Here is a 16,861-nt window from a genome sequence, read left to right as displayed (position 1 = left end):
CCTCCGGCGGGTGGGGGGCATTCTGGGAGGAGGAAATTAAACATTTGGAAATGAAGGTCGTCTAAATGCTAATTTCTATTCATTTTTGATACAGGCGTTTCATTTTCTTTGACATCTAATTTAAAACAAGGAGACCGTCCTATCTCCAAGTCAGCAGTTGTTTTGAACTTTTAGAGGTGCGTCGGCTCCAAATGTCTAAAAATGAACTGAAGTGAAAAAAAAGTTGGTTTCATATCTGAGAAGTGCGCTGGCATTAGAATTATATGAAGATCAGGCAAGAGTCAGTGATTTAAGGTAACCATGTATTCTGCTTCACCAGCATTAGTATCAACCCGCTTCTGAAAGTTCACCAGCTTTGTAATGTCGACATCTGCTGGTGAAACGCTGCATCTGCAATTTGTTAAATTTTCTGTATGCATGTCTGTGATATTTTTGCCCCGATAATCTGGATCAGAGAAAAAGGAGACATAACACCATTTTGTTCTTAACATTTTTTTATATTAATGTTGATGCTGCATACATAGTTCAGACTTGCACTCTTTTCTGACACTACTGCTGGTTAAATAAGCCTGAAACTTTCCTGTCAAAGTCAGTATAAGTTAACATTAACCTTCATTTCTATTGTAGCCTTATCTGCTTTATAGACTATAAAAGCATTGAAAGCTGGAAGAGTGCTGCAGCACTGAGCGGGAAGTAAAATAAAAGGCACAACTGTTTATCAAAAATATACAATCCATTCATATACAAAGAGTCATTCAGGAAAAAAGGTAAAAGTATGGAGAATTCTTCAAAATCTGATGACGTCCTGAGTTTACTTTCCCAGAGCTTTGTCCAGGTTGTTTTTAAGGGCATCCAGGAAGTCAGTTGTGTTGACGTAGTGTTCGTTCAGCTTGACACTATATTTTAAAAAAATGTGATCATAGGGACAATAAATACAATTTACCAACACACACTCTGGAAAGAAAATGATAATTCAAACGTACTTAGCCAAGCCGTGGATGCAGCCTGCAAGGTCTTTGGTCATCACTCCGCTCTCCACCGTTTCCACACACACCTTCTCTAATGTTTGGCAGAACCTTAGGAGCAAAGATGTGGTTTGTAGAAAACTTCTGAGGTGCACAATTATATGAAGATGAGCATGGGGGAAAACGGCATACTTTATTAAATCTTTGTTTCCGTCCAGTTTTCCTCTGTGTTCTAGTCCTCTAGTCCAGGCAAAGATGCTAGCGATGGGATTGGTACTAGTTGGTTTGCCCTACAAAGAAAAACGATGTTAGCTTAGAAATATGGTTTCTTAGCTTAAGAAACCATGTGTTTACATACTATAGTAATACACACCAACGTTTTCTCCCACTCCTACTGTTGTGACATGACATGAATGTCTTTGCAAAAGTTTCCTTCAACATTTATGACTTGGGTCAAAAATTCTGGGTTTCCTCCCTCAAGCTTCTCCCAATATTTTGCCCATTCCTCCTGATGGAACTGAACCAGGTTGGTAGGTCACCTTGTTCACACGTTTTCAATGAGATTGATATCTGGGCTTTGTGATGGCCACTCTAGCAGCTGATTTCATTGTCCTTAAGCCAAATTGTAACTAACCAAGGAGCATATGACTAGTTACCCACTTAATTCCAAGTTGCCCACCGATCTGCGTATTGGTGGATAAATGTGTGTGCGAATGGGTGAACATGACTAGTGTAAAGCGCTTCGAGTGGTTAAAATTATTGGAAAAACACTAGTAAGTTTAGTCCATTTACCCTTTATCTGTTGCTTACAAACACCAAGAGATGCTGTATCGAGAGAGACCTAGAAGAATATCCTAAGGGTTCGATGCCCGAGTTCTTGGGAAATGTCTTGGTAAGAAGAAAAAAAAAACCTTTGTTCTTGCAACTCAAGAGAACAAATTTCTCTTTCCTTGCCAAGTATGTATTGGTCTTCAATATTTCCACAAAATGCACTTTCCTTGTGACATCATCCATCTTACAAAGTATACCAGACCCTCTGCACGTGTTTTCGAGTTTCCGTTTCCTCCAAATGTAGCAGTGTTCATCATGGCCAAACACTTAACAGTTGTTAGTTAAATATCTCTCTCATCATTCCAGCGTTTGGACAAATTATTGGCACAATTTTGGCTAGCCCTAAAATAGGAAATGTTTCTTTTGACCACAGTAAAAAAAAAGGGTTACGTTTCTTTTTTTATACTTTGTATGAAAGTCTCTGGTCTCCTCCTTTTAAGAAAATGTCATTTAATGCACTGTGTTTTGTTTTTGTCCCATCTTTATCATAAACCTCTGATTGACTCAAAACAAGATCTGAATGGAAATAAAAAATATTACAATTTCCCTTCCCCCCACGGTAAAGCCCGTCCTTCAGACTGATCCGGAAGCCTTACTATTTGGTGATCTCGGTAGTGCCTGGTGACGGTGCCATGAGCAGCTTCTGCCTCTATAGTCTTGCCATCAGGACACACCAGCACCGACGCCATCAGACCCAGAGAGCCAAAGCCTGCGTACGTCACACACAGAGAAATAAACGTCATTGTGAGGAATAAGAAACGGCGCTGCCTGACTTCATGGTCCTGTTGTAGCGCACTGACCCTGAGCCAGTATGTCTGACTGCACATCTCCATCATAATTTTTGCAGGCCCAAACAAATCCTCCGCTGGACTTCAGAACCTGGGCCACCATGTCGTCAATGAGTCGGTGCTCGTACCAGATCTTCAGCTTGTCAAACTCGGGCTTGTACGACCTGAAGGAGGACGTGGTAAAAAAATAAATAAATCTGGTAACGATCAGATGCAAAGTGGTTTGGAAAGAAATACAGGATTTGTACTGACAGAATACTGTCTGCGTGAAATGCTGAAAGTCAGAGAAACTGCTTCTTTTACTTTTCATATATATCCTGGAAGATGTCTTTGAAACGGCCGTCGTAGGCCTTGAGGATGGTGTTCTTGGTGCTCAGGTACAGAGGCCACCTCTTCTGGATGGAGTACTGGAAGCAGCTGTGAGCAAAGCCACTGATGGACTGTGTGATGAAGATATCAAAATCAGCACAAATCTACAATCGAATACCAAATATAGAGATTGGCTGCATTTCAGACCCTGTAATGTGCTCTGACCTCATCAGTGTTGTACATTCCCATTCCACATCCTCCAGCCTGGAAGTCATAGACCTCCCACTCCCGGGGGTCACTTCCGTTCGCTGGAGTGAAAACCATTTTGAACTTCCCAGGTTTGTCCACAACAAAGTCTGTTGCCCTGTACTGAGAGCATTTCAACATTTTAAGCATTTAGCTGTTATCCTCCTGAGTAGAAATAATACAAATCTTTTTTTTTTTTTTTTCAAACACCTGATCTCCAAAGGCATGCCTGCCAATGGTTATGGGCTGTGTCCAGCCAGGAACGAGGCGGGGAATGTTTTTACACAGGATTGGCTCACGGAAAACCGTGCCGCCCAAGATGTTCCTGATGGTGCCGTTGGGACTCTTCCACATCTTCTTAAGGCGAAACTCTAAAATAGGAAAAATGCAGCATGTGTTTGAGGATTTGAAACATGAAACTTTATCAGAAGCTGCGTTTCCATTACAAATGTGCACAAAGCTTTGTCAATATTCCGCTGTCGAAAACACAAGATTTCACAATTGCAGTGTTTCCATTAAATACAAAACGCAGTTAAAAATCAGACTTGAATATGTTTGTTTATTGGATAAGTCATTAAAAAACATCATCCTCCTTCCACTGTTTGTCATCATCTTTTCCAGCAGCAGTAACATCCGGTTGTGGATTACAAGACTCTTGTAATGAGAAAAGTGTTTCCATTGCGGTTTTGCAAAATACGCTAATTTAGATACAACCAAAAAAACAAAAAAAACACCTCATCCTAGCGCAAAAACTTTCTATAAAAAAAACAAGTTGTTTTTTTAAAATCGCCGTGTCTTCATTAAGCACATTTATTTCGTAATTTCAGTTTGCACGGTTATATATCGTCAATGGAGATGAAGCTGCACACAACTCAACAACTTAATGACACGTTCAGATTCACCTTCAACTCTGGCCTCGTCAGGCGTGATTGTGGCACACTTGATGGCCACGCTGTATTTCTTCGTAGCCAGAGCCGAGTCGATGGTGACCTGGTCGTCCGTTTGGTCGCGGTAGGGCAGACCCAGGTCAAAATATTTCAGCTCTACCTCCACATTTGGTAGGATGAGCTAAACAAGGTGTTGGTTTCCCACATTGGAGTTAAAAACAACACAGAAAACTCAAAGTCACACAGCTTTTAAACAGACTTAATTGAAAAGGTTTGACATCAGTCACTAAAGCAGATACCTTCTCTTTTATAAACTCCCATATGATGCGGGTCATCTCATCTCCGTCCATCTCCACCACCGGCTGGTCCACTTTGATGCGCTTCGTTGAATCTGAAAAATAGAAATTGAGAGCTAACGAGGTTTCTCTTAAAGTTAAGTTGGTAAAATTTTAGACTTTTAAAGTTGAAATTTCTATTTAAGACCAACTCTTAAAGACCAACAGATCAGAATGGGACTATTTTGTCTTGATTGGTTGTGGTTGCTAATCTGCAGGTCAGACACTTAAACAAACTAAAAAAATAAACAAAACTAAGAACTTCCACCAGCTCCAGATCCATTTACCCAATATGCCACCATTTCAACCCTTTCTGCATTTCCTACCAGTAGGCACACATTTAATACACATGTACTTAAACCATTAAACCGTGGCATATCAATTTATCTTAGGTAAAATATTTTGTATCACTTTGAATTGCCTTGCTGCTGAAAATGTGCTATATAAATAAAATTACCTTACCTTACCTTTATGAATTACGAACATAAGGAGTCAAAAGAAAGTTTCAAATCTCATTCAATTGCATATTATTATTTTCTTTAAATTTTGTTATACTACATTGAAATTAAAATACATTGCAACTCCATAGTTTTTGGAGTTGACTATTTTAAAATGCAGTAAATAATTACAACTCCACTTTTTTTCCATAAATTTATTTATTTTCAATTTTATTTCATCATATATTTAGTAGTTTATTTCCATGTTTAATTATTTATTTTCAATTTGATTTTCTCATTTACATGCTTATTTACAGTTTTATTTTCTCATTTATTTATTTACTTATTGTCAATTTTGGCAGGATCAGTCCTCCATAACAGTGTCTTCCCACTGACCATTTTCACTCCATAAATGTATAAACTCTGTGACTTTGATAAGCTCTGATAAAGGTTTACTTTCATTAATAAATATGGATAATCTTAACGTGCAGTCCTATTTTTAATGTCACTAGGGAAAGGAAAAATCGGTCGAAGCTGGAATTGGAGAAAAAGTATGATCGGTGCTCTCCTAATTATGAGCCTTATATTTTGTCATGCTGTATTAACACCCCAATTCTTTAACCAAAGCAATAACACAGGGAAACAATTATCACATCATCACAATTGTGAAAAGCCAATTTAAGACTATGAGGTCTATAAATCAAACAATCTGAGCCACCGAAATCCAAGTAAAAATTTTTTTAAAGCTACACAAGGACATAGGAAGTGGAAATGGTGGCAAAGGTCAAAGTTTGCACACAGTCAATGCTGTCACTCAGGTTGGCAGTGAAGATTTAGTAGCAAGAGGGAAACTCTGAGAATCATAAATCCTCCCTGCCTTTGGAGAGTCCAAAGATTCCTAATGCAGAGACATGTGGGAAACATCCTGTGACACCTGTTGGAAATACCGAACAAAAGATCACTCACTTCATTTCTTTTTAAATAAATCAAACCAAACTCTCAGGGTGTGTACGACAGGTTTTATCTATGAAGCTATGAACGAGGTCAAGCTATCTCACGCTGTGACCTCAAGGCTATGAGGGCTATAACAGCCTTTATTACATAAGTGGATGAAAAGACGAGGCAGGTTGCACTTAATTTAAGCATATGAAAATTGTATATTTTACATTGAATAAAAATGTTCTATAGTTTCACTATTTCTAAGCACATGACAGGTTAGTTTTGTTATTTTCTTCTTTTATTTCCCTTTTTCTTAAACAAAGCGTGTTAGTGTGTTAGCAGTCTCTTACATGTGATTCATCAATGGCTGGTCGCCAAACAGAAGAAACTTTCTTTTTCTTTTTTCAGAGTCACATTTGGGACCGTTTAAAAAAAATATAATAAAAAAAAATCACACAACTGGCACAAATATGTCCAAGTACACTGTAATGCTATGAACCTAAGCAACGAGAGCAAACAGCAGCAGTGTATTTTCGAAATATTGGAGTTTCAGTAGAAAGCTGACTTACAGTCCCTCTGCTGCTGTCTTTTAATGCAGACGGCAAATGGTGATAGCGCAGCGGGGCTCGGTGACAGCGGAGCGGCCGCGCTCCTCAACACGGTGCTCAGAGCTCTCAGGTAACCCGCCATGTTTGGAAGAAGACAGATGTACGGTCACAGACGACGCAGCTGGATCGAAGAATGCCTGCCTGCATTTACGAGAGCAGGGCCACGCGCACCTGGCGGCAGGCACAAGGACAGGTTCACGCGCACCTGCGGGCGACCTCACCAACGGAGCTCCAGTGGTCTGCGGAAATAGCTTTGCGTCAAATAGGAAACGTCAAACCTCTAAAAACAAACAAACACAAAGCAAATAAACAGCAGACCTGACCCAAAATGAGCTGCAAGGTATAACAGGAACAATGTAAGCAGGAAAGACTTTTTCCAATTAAAAAAAAGTATGAGTATATAACCAAAAATATAATTTAATTGTTTTATATAAACTCACAGAACAATGGATGCTAGCAGTGCTAAGCAGGCACATGCCCCTCTTTTTTCTTTTCTTTTCTTTTTTACCATATTGGATTTATGATCCACTTTAAAGTATCAAAAGTAATTTTCAAGTGAAAATAAATATATAATTATAGTTGTTTGTTGTGCTGTCCTCACAACAACTGTGTAGACAGCCAGCGAATAACTAATAAAAGGTCTGCTAGGTTTGCATTTGAATATGTTTTATAAATGGGCATTTTGCAACTACAACAAAATTCCTAGCTAATACACATCTTAATGGAACGCTCAAAGATTATGTGTATGTGCTCTACATTTGATCAACTAAAGAAAAACAACACATCGAAGTGTCTTTCAACACATATATACTTACAAAGACTAAATTTTTCCACGGTACAAAGCGTACAAAGTATTCAAAGATTTCATGATGAGTTGTTAATTTTATGCTAACTGACTAGATTCTTGTTGACAAGGTTACCGGAGAAAAAGATAGCTTGCTGCTAAGAGCGCTCACTCCGTCACGTTTCTGCAAATGTTAAATGTCAATACAGATGAAGCACTAATCAAATTTTAAATTTAGAAAATTTTATACATTCTTAGCATGAATTTAGTCATACAATTTCTTACAAATATGAGTCTACTTACTAACTAAATCAATATAATTTATTTCCGCTAATACAGTGTTTGATCGACTGATTTTATTATTAATAGTCACTACATACGCCTATTTTGCCGTCTCTTTTTTCCTATGTCATCATTTAGTTTTATGTCTTGAGTAGGTCCATAATAACTAATAATAAATAAATATAATAAATTCATTTGAAAACCGGAGATGACATTTTTTCCCGATTTACTGAGGAGCTACACTGATTTCCGCTTACCACTGGAGCTCCACCGTTTCTGCCATAGACATAATATAAGAGTACACCCCGCATTAGCTGCTCCGGCGCAGGAAATACGGCGGCCATCTTGGAGCGGTATACCCTCCTACTTTGCTCAATCAAAACAGCAGAAGATGCCTTAGTACTGAGGGATATTATTGTTGTCTGTGGAGGGCTCCACAGACAACATTTCACAAGTAAGATGGACATATTATTGTGTATATATTGTGATTGGAATATTACTTTACTGTATTTATGTCCACCGGCGACATACAAGCTAATATTAACTACAGTGCTTGGTGTAATACGGGTTCAGCCCCGCTATGAAGGCTAACTGAGATTCTGTAAATCTAAAAGAAATAATTATTCTCTAACATTGACTTAGATTATCTGACACAAGAGCCTATAGTAGAAATGAAACAATATAACACATATTATAAAACTTATATTATGTGTTATAACGTTCACCAGCAAAGTTTACACAGGTGGTAAAGGTATTTTTTATATGTAATTCTTTCACTAGTAAGATACATCCTAAATCTTTCATTTTTGTTTTGAAGGTTTCCTAAAGACACTATGTGAGGAAGAAGAGGGAGATATCTATAAAGAGAGACGGATTCACTGCAGCACGGATGAATCTCACATCGGATTTTGGACTCAATTTCATATATATATATATATATATATATATATATATATATATATATATATATATATATATATATATATATATATATATATATAAACATGTATCCAATATATATTATTCAGTATTAATGATTATTTATTTGTGCCATTATTAATCATTATTTATTTGTGTTTGTAGTTATATAAATATGTATTGATATTACTAAATAATTTATTAAATAAATTATGAACGGTTGTGTGCTTTTTAATATGCTCATCACACATCAATATCAGAATATTGCATTCCTATTCTATTGTTATAGCCACTAAGCATATTTAAATATGCTGAACTATGTATTAAAAACATAGTTAAATAATACAATTGTTTATAAATGTAGCTTTGATAGATGTTTGAATTTGGTTTCCTGTAACAAAAAAGCGTGTTATGATCGATTAAATGCGCTGATACGTCATTGTGCCTGCTAAACACATAAGCTGAGTGGAGTGGTGTACCGCTCCAAGATGGCCGCCCTAAATCTCGTCAGCGACAATAGGAGCGGTCCATCCTCATGTCTATGGTTTCTGCAGCTAGATGGCGCTTGGAATTGTGGGTAAATTTGAAAAACCACAACCTTCAGGTTCATAAAGGAGCCTCGGAAATATTAACATTTCACTGTTAATATTTGTTTAGAGTCAGAGAGCGCCATAAAACTATGACAATGATGACTGTACATTAATTGAGAGTATTTTATTTCAAGAAAAACACGACGAAGTTTTAGACTTTATTATTTTCAAAAGACCTAAATTTTTAATTCAGTGTTTTGTAGCGCAACGGCTAACATCCCACTTTTCCGAACACACATTGAACCCAACAAAAGAAGATGGCTGCGCCCTGTAGAAAGATGGCGAGTCGGTCCTACTCTCAGCTTTTGTGTTGTTTTAGTAGGACAGCCGTCGGAAGCGGGGCATGTCGCCGGTTTTCCGTCACTCCTATTGACAGAGCGACTCCTCGGGCCAGTACTGCAGCGGACAGAGCGACTTCTCCCTGGTCTCTGATGGCCGCGGTGTGTCTTCAGAGGTTACCCGTCATTACAGCGGACTGCAGTCCGATAGAGCAGCGCTTCAAGCAGATGTTGCAGCAGGTGAGCTGCTAGGGATTAAAAGACAGAGTTCTGGTTGAAAAAGTGTCCAGGGGATTCTGTGACCTGGTGGATGGAGAAGTGACACCTTGTGGAAGATAGGGAAACTACACTTTGAAAATGTTCCGTCCACATGAAGTTTTTCCTCTTTTTGTAGGCTATTTCATAGATCGCATAGGTTTTTCGGAAATATGTGTCAGAGCTTGCACAGAAAAAAATAGTAACCTAAAATTTTAACAAAAGTCATCTTAAACACAACAATGTTCACCCCCAGATGGAGCTGGAGAAAAGCATGCTGTCGGACCATGAGCTGCGGCTCATGGAGGACGCGGAGAGGATGAGTCGGAGGCAGGCTGACGACTATGACTCGGACGAGGACCTTGGTGACCAAGAGATTATGATGACTCAGGACTTGGAAGACACCTGGGAGCAGAGGTTAAAGAACTTCCAGCCAGCTCCAAGGGTCAGAGGTCAGTGGAGGGTAGTACTGGTAAAAGTCAGGAAGTCACTTGGGTGTGCGGCGCTCTTGGAATGTTCCTGAAAAAATAAAAAAGTTTGATAATTTATTAACGGAGAACAGGAAGAAAATTAGGTCACTTTTATGAGAGGAATGAATTATTATTTTTTTTTTCTTTAATAGGAATCTCCCTTCTTGAGACATTCTGAAAGTTAGAGTGAAATCTACTCACACTGACCCAGCGGATGCTCACGTCTCCCATATTTTTACTTAGCCGACGTAGATGAGGACCTGACCTCGGTGCAGCGCTGCCTGACCGACTCTCTGGTGCTGCTGGCCGAGCAGCAGGTGGGAGCAGAGAAGCTGTGGCTGCTGCCCCAGGCTGCGTGGCAGGAGGGAGAAACGCTGCGACGGACGGCGGAGAGAGCGCTCGACTCCATGACAGGTACCACAAAGATGCCGCGTCTTTGTTTTTAGTCTGTTTACACCGTCTTCAAAAAGCATTTTGAGTTTCTCTAACGCCAACATGTCCCCAAATTTAGAGGGTCAGTCTTATGTGAAGTCATTTTTTTTTTTTAGCTTTGCACCATAATGTTATTCCCTTATCAAACAATTATTGACTTGATTATTTCATGTATGTTTGATGAGAAGAAAATAAATATTTAATAAACAAAACTGTTAATTAAAAACGGCAAATCAGCACATACGATTTGACAAGAGTTAAAAATCTGGGTTTAAAGCGAATAAGCCAGTGTGAGCAGGTGTGTTTCGGAGCTGTGACTCAAATAAGGGGAGAGAATTTATATTCCTAATGACTGGAGGAAGTGAGGCGAGGAGCAGCCCGAAAGCGGCACTCCCCATGGTGATAAGACGGGCGAAAGGAACAATAAGATGAGTGGCAGACAAAGATCTGAGAGAGCGGGAAGCAGTGGCGATGCGAAGCTGGTTGCATAGATAAAGAGGGCCAAGGTTATGAATGTACTTAAAATGTGAGCATTTACATTTTAAAGTTTATCCGTTAGCTTCCATGGGCAACCAGTGAAGCTGTTAAGGAACTGGAGTAGGGTATTTTCTTGAGGGACTTCAAGTTATGAACCAAGCTGAGCTCTGAAGGAGTTTGAGTTCATGGAGGGACAAACAAGGAGGAAGTAAAAGTATGCAGACCAGGTGATGTAATTAATGAGACTGGGCTGGGAGAGTACTCCCATGTATGACATCCTGAAGGGAAGTTATAAATATTAATGTAGAAACTGGGAAGATTAAATGTGTGTCACAGTGTAACATTTCTGCTGTATTCAAGTTAAGTTTGAGAAAATCAGCGGAGAACCAATCCAAAAAGGAGGGAGGGAGGAGTTGGTTTTGGAAGAAATGTGTCATCTGCAAAACCAAGAAAGCTAATATTACATTTAAAGAACTTGTGGCCAAGAGGGAGAAAGGAAATATTGAATAACACAGGCCCTAATACACAACCCTGGGGCACACCTACAGAAACAAAAAACAAACATGCCATACTCTCTCCATTTTCAGATGATGCTCATATATTGTTTTATAGTTTAACTCTGATTTAAACTTCTCTCCCAGACATGTTTGCTGTATTTCTTGGTCTTGGTGATGTTTGACCTCTGACCTCTAAAGCCTTTATAGAGCAGAACAGGCGGAATCCGTTTACAATTGGTGAAGGCAATTGGCTGGACTACATTTTATTTAAGGGTTTAAAAATAAAAGGGGCTGATTACAAATGTATCCCTTATGATTAAAGAGTATTAGGTGTAAAAAAAAAATCTTTTACAAGTACAAAAATATATATTTTTTTTAATAAAAAAAAAATACAATACAATTAGAACATTTAGTTAGTCACTGAGAGCAAGCAGAATGTAAGTTACTGCATTCCTACTGCATGTATTTTCTTACAGTTGATACAGTGGCCTAGTTTTACCAAGAAGTTTGTTAAAGAGACGCCACTATTTTTTTAAACACCACAAACTTCAGTTTTTTTTTTTCCTTCTTTAGGTGGCATTGTGTAAAACACTGATCAGCAGTCTAAGCTGCAGTAGGCAGTGGACTGCAGAGTCTGAGAAGCTGGGAAAACTAATGTTAGCATTTTAAGTACATGATATTTTTATTTATTTTTTAAAAATGTATTTCCTTTATTTAACCAGGTAAACCCTGTTGAGATCTAGATCTCATTTTCTATATATCGCCTTGGACAAGTTATCTTGCAACACCTCTGCATTAGTCCATTTTGCAAGCTGCAGCTGCACAGAAACGGTTTAACCCTGATTTTATAGATATAACGCTGTGATCAAGGTTATATCATTCTCAGTTTAAAATATCTTATGTGAATTATACATTTATAAATATAGTTATAAAATATAGTTATCTTGCCATGTAAGTATTATTTAGAAGCTAAATATTTAGCTTGCTGACTTTATTGCTAATAATTACTTGGCAATATACATTTATTGAAAATATAAATATATGAGTAAATATTTACTTATTGCTAAGTAAATTTTTACTTAGCAATATTTACTTGCTAAGTAAATATTTATCTTGTTGACAATTTAGCAAACTAAATATTTAGCTCTAATCATTTTAGCTTTAGCTCCAAAGTTAGTTTGGAGCTTACTTTAACTATGCTATTTACATTAGAGCTAATAAATATTTAGCTCAAAGCTAAGTATTTTCCTAGCTAAGCTAAATACTTAGCTTAGTTAGTTAGTTAGTTTTTTAGTAGATAAGCCAAAATTTTGTTTGCAAAGTAAATATTTAACATGGAACTAAGTGCTTAGTTAGCAACCTAAATATTAAATTCATAAACTAAAATTTCGCCTTCTAAATAAATATGTAGCTCTCCAACTAAACATTTTTCCTAATGAAATATTTATTTAGAAACTGTGCCATTTATAAATGAATAAATCACATGGTGAAAATATGACTTTGAAAAAACATTATATAGCCTTATCGTAGGACATGTCATATAACCCACTGTTAGTGTTTGACTGTGTAACTTTACAAACAGCAGCCCAAATTAATCACTGCCTCACCTCACAGTTCTTCCATGTGTTTGAACACTAAGTGTGTAAATTTAGCTACAGTCAAGTGGACAAATTAAGTTTCTCAAACTATTTTTTAGTATTTTACATGTCATGAAGAAAGGCATTGTTGCCCTGCAGTTCTTCAGCAAATTCCGTGTTTAGTTTATAACAATTCCTGAAAAGAAATTCAGAATCAGTTGTAATTCATCTGTTATTACTCATTTTACATTCTTGGTTCACGTTGACACTATGCTAAAAAACTACACGTTTAATTTTGTTTAACGTGCCTGAAGCTCGTCTTAGCACTACAAATCCTTTCTTCTCCTGCTAATATGCTGAATTTTACTTCACACACTCACGCTAAATATCCAGTCTGTTCACAGGATTAAATCCAGAATAAAGTTCCGGCTTCTAATATTTTCATTGACTCGATAAAGATCTTTAACACAACAGAGATTTAAAACAAAGCTGCAGTTGTTGGCGTGCAGCTGGAGGAAGCCTCTAAGCTGCAAAGTCCATAAGCTAATCAGCACTTGACTGACTGCTTTAAACTGCTGTGCAGCTTTTGGCAAGGGTTCGCTCCATCAAACTCTTTCTATGAAGACCTTGATATTAGAATGTAGTGTTTAGTGGAGGGTTTTATTTAAAGTGTCTTTCAGTTGATCCATTTTTAATAAAGCTGGACTCATAGGGGAGCGGCGGGTCTATAACAAGGCAGCGCTGGTGCTTTGCTCTCATCTTGAGCCGTCTGGGAATTTGCATGATACGAGATTAGATTTTTTTTTTTTTTAAATGTCGTGCGAATTCAAGCAGCAACCGAGGAAGAACGCAAACCAAGCACAGCGTAGAGCATGATTGACCCCCTTTGCCTCCCTGATCCAACTCCACCTCCGTGTCCTCCCGTCCACAGCAGCCGGCGTCAGGGCGACTTTCCTCGGCAACGCTCCCTGCGGAGTTTACAAGTACAAACTGCCCAAGGCCGCTCGGACCGAGAGCTCAGTCGGAGTAAAGGTGTTCTTCTTCAAAGCCATCCTGGTTGACGGCACTCCGGGAAGCGCTCCGACCGCGCCTCTGCTTTGGCTGAAGAAGAGCGAGCTGCAGAAATACCTGAAACCAGCGTACATGATGAATGTCGGCCGCTTCATCCTCAACTTGTGATCAGGGACTTAGAGAATATGCTTCAAGCTAACATTGTTACTGTTTATCACTGAACTGTTATTCACTGTCAGTAAATATTTTGTTGTTCAATAAAACATGATTCCGTAAATCTCTGTCTGAAGTTAAGCAATAAATCAACCAGTTGTAAGCTTCTGGAAGTGATGCATCACTCATTACTCATCACTTTATCATACAGTTCAGTGTTAAGGTTGTCAGTCGTTCCCTCTTTCAGCAGCAGGTGTAAAAGATTCTGTACCTGCATCAGTTCCATATTACTTTAGGGCTCTTAATATTTCATTTGAGCCATTCTTTTTCCAGGGCCTTTTGTGGAAAACAAAATCCAAAACAGTTTGGATTTTCAAACCGGGTGAACAAGTTTGAATTTAATGTAAGCCATAACTGCTCACAATTATACATTCAAGCTCATGATGAACATTTTAAGATGAGAAGAAATATACGTTAAAGTTTCTGTATCTGAGAAGAAATGGAGCAAGAAACGAAATAAATAGGCAAAATTCTTGAAAACTGCAATTTTTCAAAAGTTAATGTGAATAACCAGCTTCTTTAGCAACGACCTTTTGTGTCTTATGCTCCTTCTGGAAGGGATCAATGACTGTCTCCTGGACATCTCCTCATACTGACTCAGCGTGAGAGATTGTTTAGAGGCTCAGGAAACGTTCACAGGTGTTTTGAGTCAATTATATTTGGTGTAATGTCAATTAGCAAGCTACAGAGAAGCAACTTCAACCAGCTAATGGTGCAATTCTGTCAAGATATTTGTTCGCTCTTCTTGACAAAATTTGTAGAGCTTCCTGCTGTAAGCCCAGCTCTTAAGCAGAGTCCAAAGAGTTTCAGTGGGGACTAAAATGACCTGCCTGGCCTGTTCTGACAACTTCAAAACCGGTCCTGCCGTTAGTTTGGGGTTATGTTCTCGCTGAAGCACCCAATTGTGTCCAAGTTTCAATCGACTGACCCAAACTCTCCTCTTTAATTAAGGAGACTTGGTATGGATGTTCATGAATACCACACCACAAACCTGCCAGAATCTGGACAATGACACAACACCAGTGTCACTGCCCAGGGTGAGGTGGGTTTTACATCACTAACCAAGAAAGACTCCCAAGACCTAAACCTCTGAGCTCGTTTATTAAAATTTGCAACTGCCAAATAAATAAGCCAAGTCCTTCTGGAGACAAGTTGTACGCTCATATAAATGCTGCTAAGACCCGGGAAAATGTTTGCAAACAGGTGAAACTGTTGAGCCTTGTGCTGGTTGTGTCATGCTGTGGGGCTCTTTTGTGCAGTTTGCACTAAAGGATTACTCAGAGTGGGTGGATTAATGGTGAAGGAGAATTTATGAAGAGCTTACGGCTAGATTAATGGCAGGAAACCAGTCAATTTAAATGAAGTCTGCTTTTTCGGATAAGAAAAGTGTTTGAATTTTCTTCCAGAACTACTTCAGATGCTAGTTAATTCTTACAATAACGGTCGAATGCAAGTTGGTAAGGCAGCTTGATGTATGTGTCAAATATAGACATACACCCTGTATGTGTCAGGGTGTATGTCTATATTTAAACTTTTGTGTACAAGTTCAAACCTGTTGTGACTGTTGTAACTCCAAGCAACGTTATTAGCTGTTTTCTTATCTTTGAATACCACGAGGACATTTCTGAACATTTTAGGTGTGACACTGCTCCATATAAAAAGTAATTGCCTCTTCAGTGGACCAGCAAATTTGAACATTTATTAAAATCTTTATCTCTAATAAGCTTTTCGCTGTTAACAACGTCTGGTTTTAATTCAAATTCAGTGCTACGTACTTCCTGGACTGATGTTGGTATTCGTCGTTTGACTCTCCTGTCAGAAGAATAGTGATTCGACTTGACACAATATAAATCGCTTTTGTAGAAGTTGTACATATCTGACTTTTTTGTCTAAACTAAACATAAAATCTAAATATTCTGGACACATGTAGCTGTGGTCATTTTTATGTTTAATAGTCGGAGTTTGTATGTGTTGCAGATGTAATTTAATTCTTCAGAGTGGGCGAACATTTTCAGATAACCACAGTGACATTCTGTTCTTCTGCCATTATGTGCTTGAAGTTTGTAATGTCAGATAACAGTAAATACTTTTTTTTTTTTTTTGGATACTCAGAATGTAATGTGGATATCTGCAGCTCAATTGCTTTCCAATCTACAAGTCAATTACTGCCGAACAAATGTTCACGTCGGATACAAGCGAGTAACAAGTCCAGATACCTGCGATGCAATTTTAAATATCAAAAGATCTATAAAATATTCATTTGGGAAGTCCAGAGTGTTTGAGTAGCAACAATACAGTCACAGGCCAAACCGACAGAACCAGTACTCCGTCATACAGCTGTTAGAAGATATTTAAAACGACACCCTGGGGTGTCAAATGTGCTCCACAGACATCTGCAACTGGTCTTCTTGGTATGCATGATTGTTCAATTAGAGGACAGAATAAGGACCATAAATATCAGGAGTCCTGGTATGATGTGTGCACTTGGAAATATCTGAGAGTTTGCAATTTTAGTGGTGGATGTACCCGCGATGAAAGGAGAGGAAGAAATAATGTCACTGACAATGTTTGACAAGAGGCTGGGAACTTTAATGAATTTATCATCTGTGGCTGAGGACGGTCTCTTGTGACAGCCCGTTTCATCACCTGCTGATTGTGTTATGAAGCTGTTTTAGAGAAATAATAAACGAGATCAAAGCTGTCAGAAAAGAAAAAAAAAAACTTCCTTAGGT

The 16,861-nt window shown here is 38.3% G+C and overlaps 2 protein-coding genes across 5 annotated transcripts; one reads left to right on the top strand and one right to left on the bottom strand.

Annotated features, from left to right (window-relative positions):
• Window positions 1-476: 476 nt before the first annotated feature.
• On the bottom strand, window positions 477-7,300 carry LOC103462181 (isocitrate dehydrogenase [NADP], mitochondrial-like). 3 transcript variants are annotated; one of them, XM_008404808.3, is made up of 12 exons: window positions 7,161-7,300; window positions 6,307-6,625; window positions 4,326-4,417; window positions 4,042-4,207; window positions 3,350-3,510; window positions 3,119-3,262; window positions 2,888-3,024; window positions 2,597-2,748; window positions 2,393-2,505; window positions 1,158-1,255; window positions 984-1,076; window positions 477-896 (listed from the first exon to the last, which is right to left on the bottom strand). In XM_008404808.3, exons 2-12 carry the CDS (start codon window positions 6,425-6,427, stop codon window positions 812-814), a joined length of 1,362 nt encoding a protein of 453 aa, XP_008403030.1. In that variant the 5' UTR covers window positions 6,428-6,625; window positions 7,161-7,300; the 3' UTR covers window positions 477-811. The 3 variants fall into 3 exon arrangements, with proteins under 3 accessions (XP_008403030.1, XP_081461131.1, XP_008403031.1); XM_081605005.1 differs by having other exon boundaries at window positions 6,307-6,596; XM_008404809.3 differs by having other exon boundaries at window positions 6,307-6,584.
• A 1,692-nt stretch (window positions 7,301-8,992) lies between these two features.
• Window positions 8,993-14,193, top strand: mrpl46 (mitochondrial ribosomal protein L46). Of its 2 annotated transcripts, none has more exons than XM_008404811.3 (4): window positions 8,993-9,437; window positions 9,709-9,904; window positions 10,166-10,336; window positions 13,840-14,193. In XM_008404811.3, exons 1-4 carry the CDS (start codon window positions 9,177-9,179, stop codon window positions 14,082-14,084), a joined length of 873 nt encoding a protein of 290 aa, XP_008403033.1. In that variant the 5' UTR covers window positions 8,993-9,176; the 3' UTR covers window positions 14,085-14,193. The 2 variants fall into 2 exon arrangements, with proteins under 2 accessions (XP_008403033.1, XP_008403032.1); XM_008404810.3 differs by having other exon boundaries at window positions 9,006-9,437; window positions 13,837-14,193.
• Window positions 14,194-16,861: the final 2,668 nt, after the last annotated feature.

Source organism: Poecilia reticulata, chromosome 3 (assembly GCF_904066995.2).
Source record: "Poecilia reticulata chromosome 3, P_reticulata-male-v2, whole genome shotgun sequence".
NCBI lineage: Eukaryota > Metazoa > Chordata > Actinopteri > Cyprinodontiformes > Poeciliidae > Poecilia > Poecilia reticulata.
Note: the sequence above shows the minus strand (reverse complement) of the source record. Positions and strands in the feature narration are given on the sequence as shown.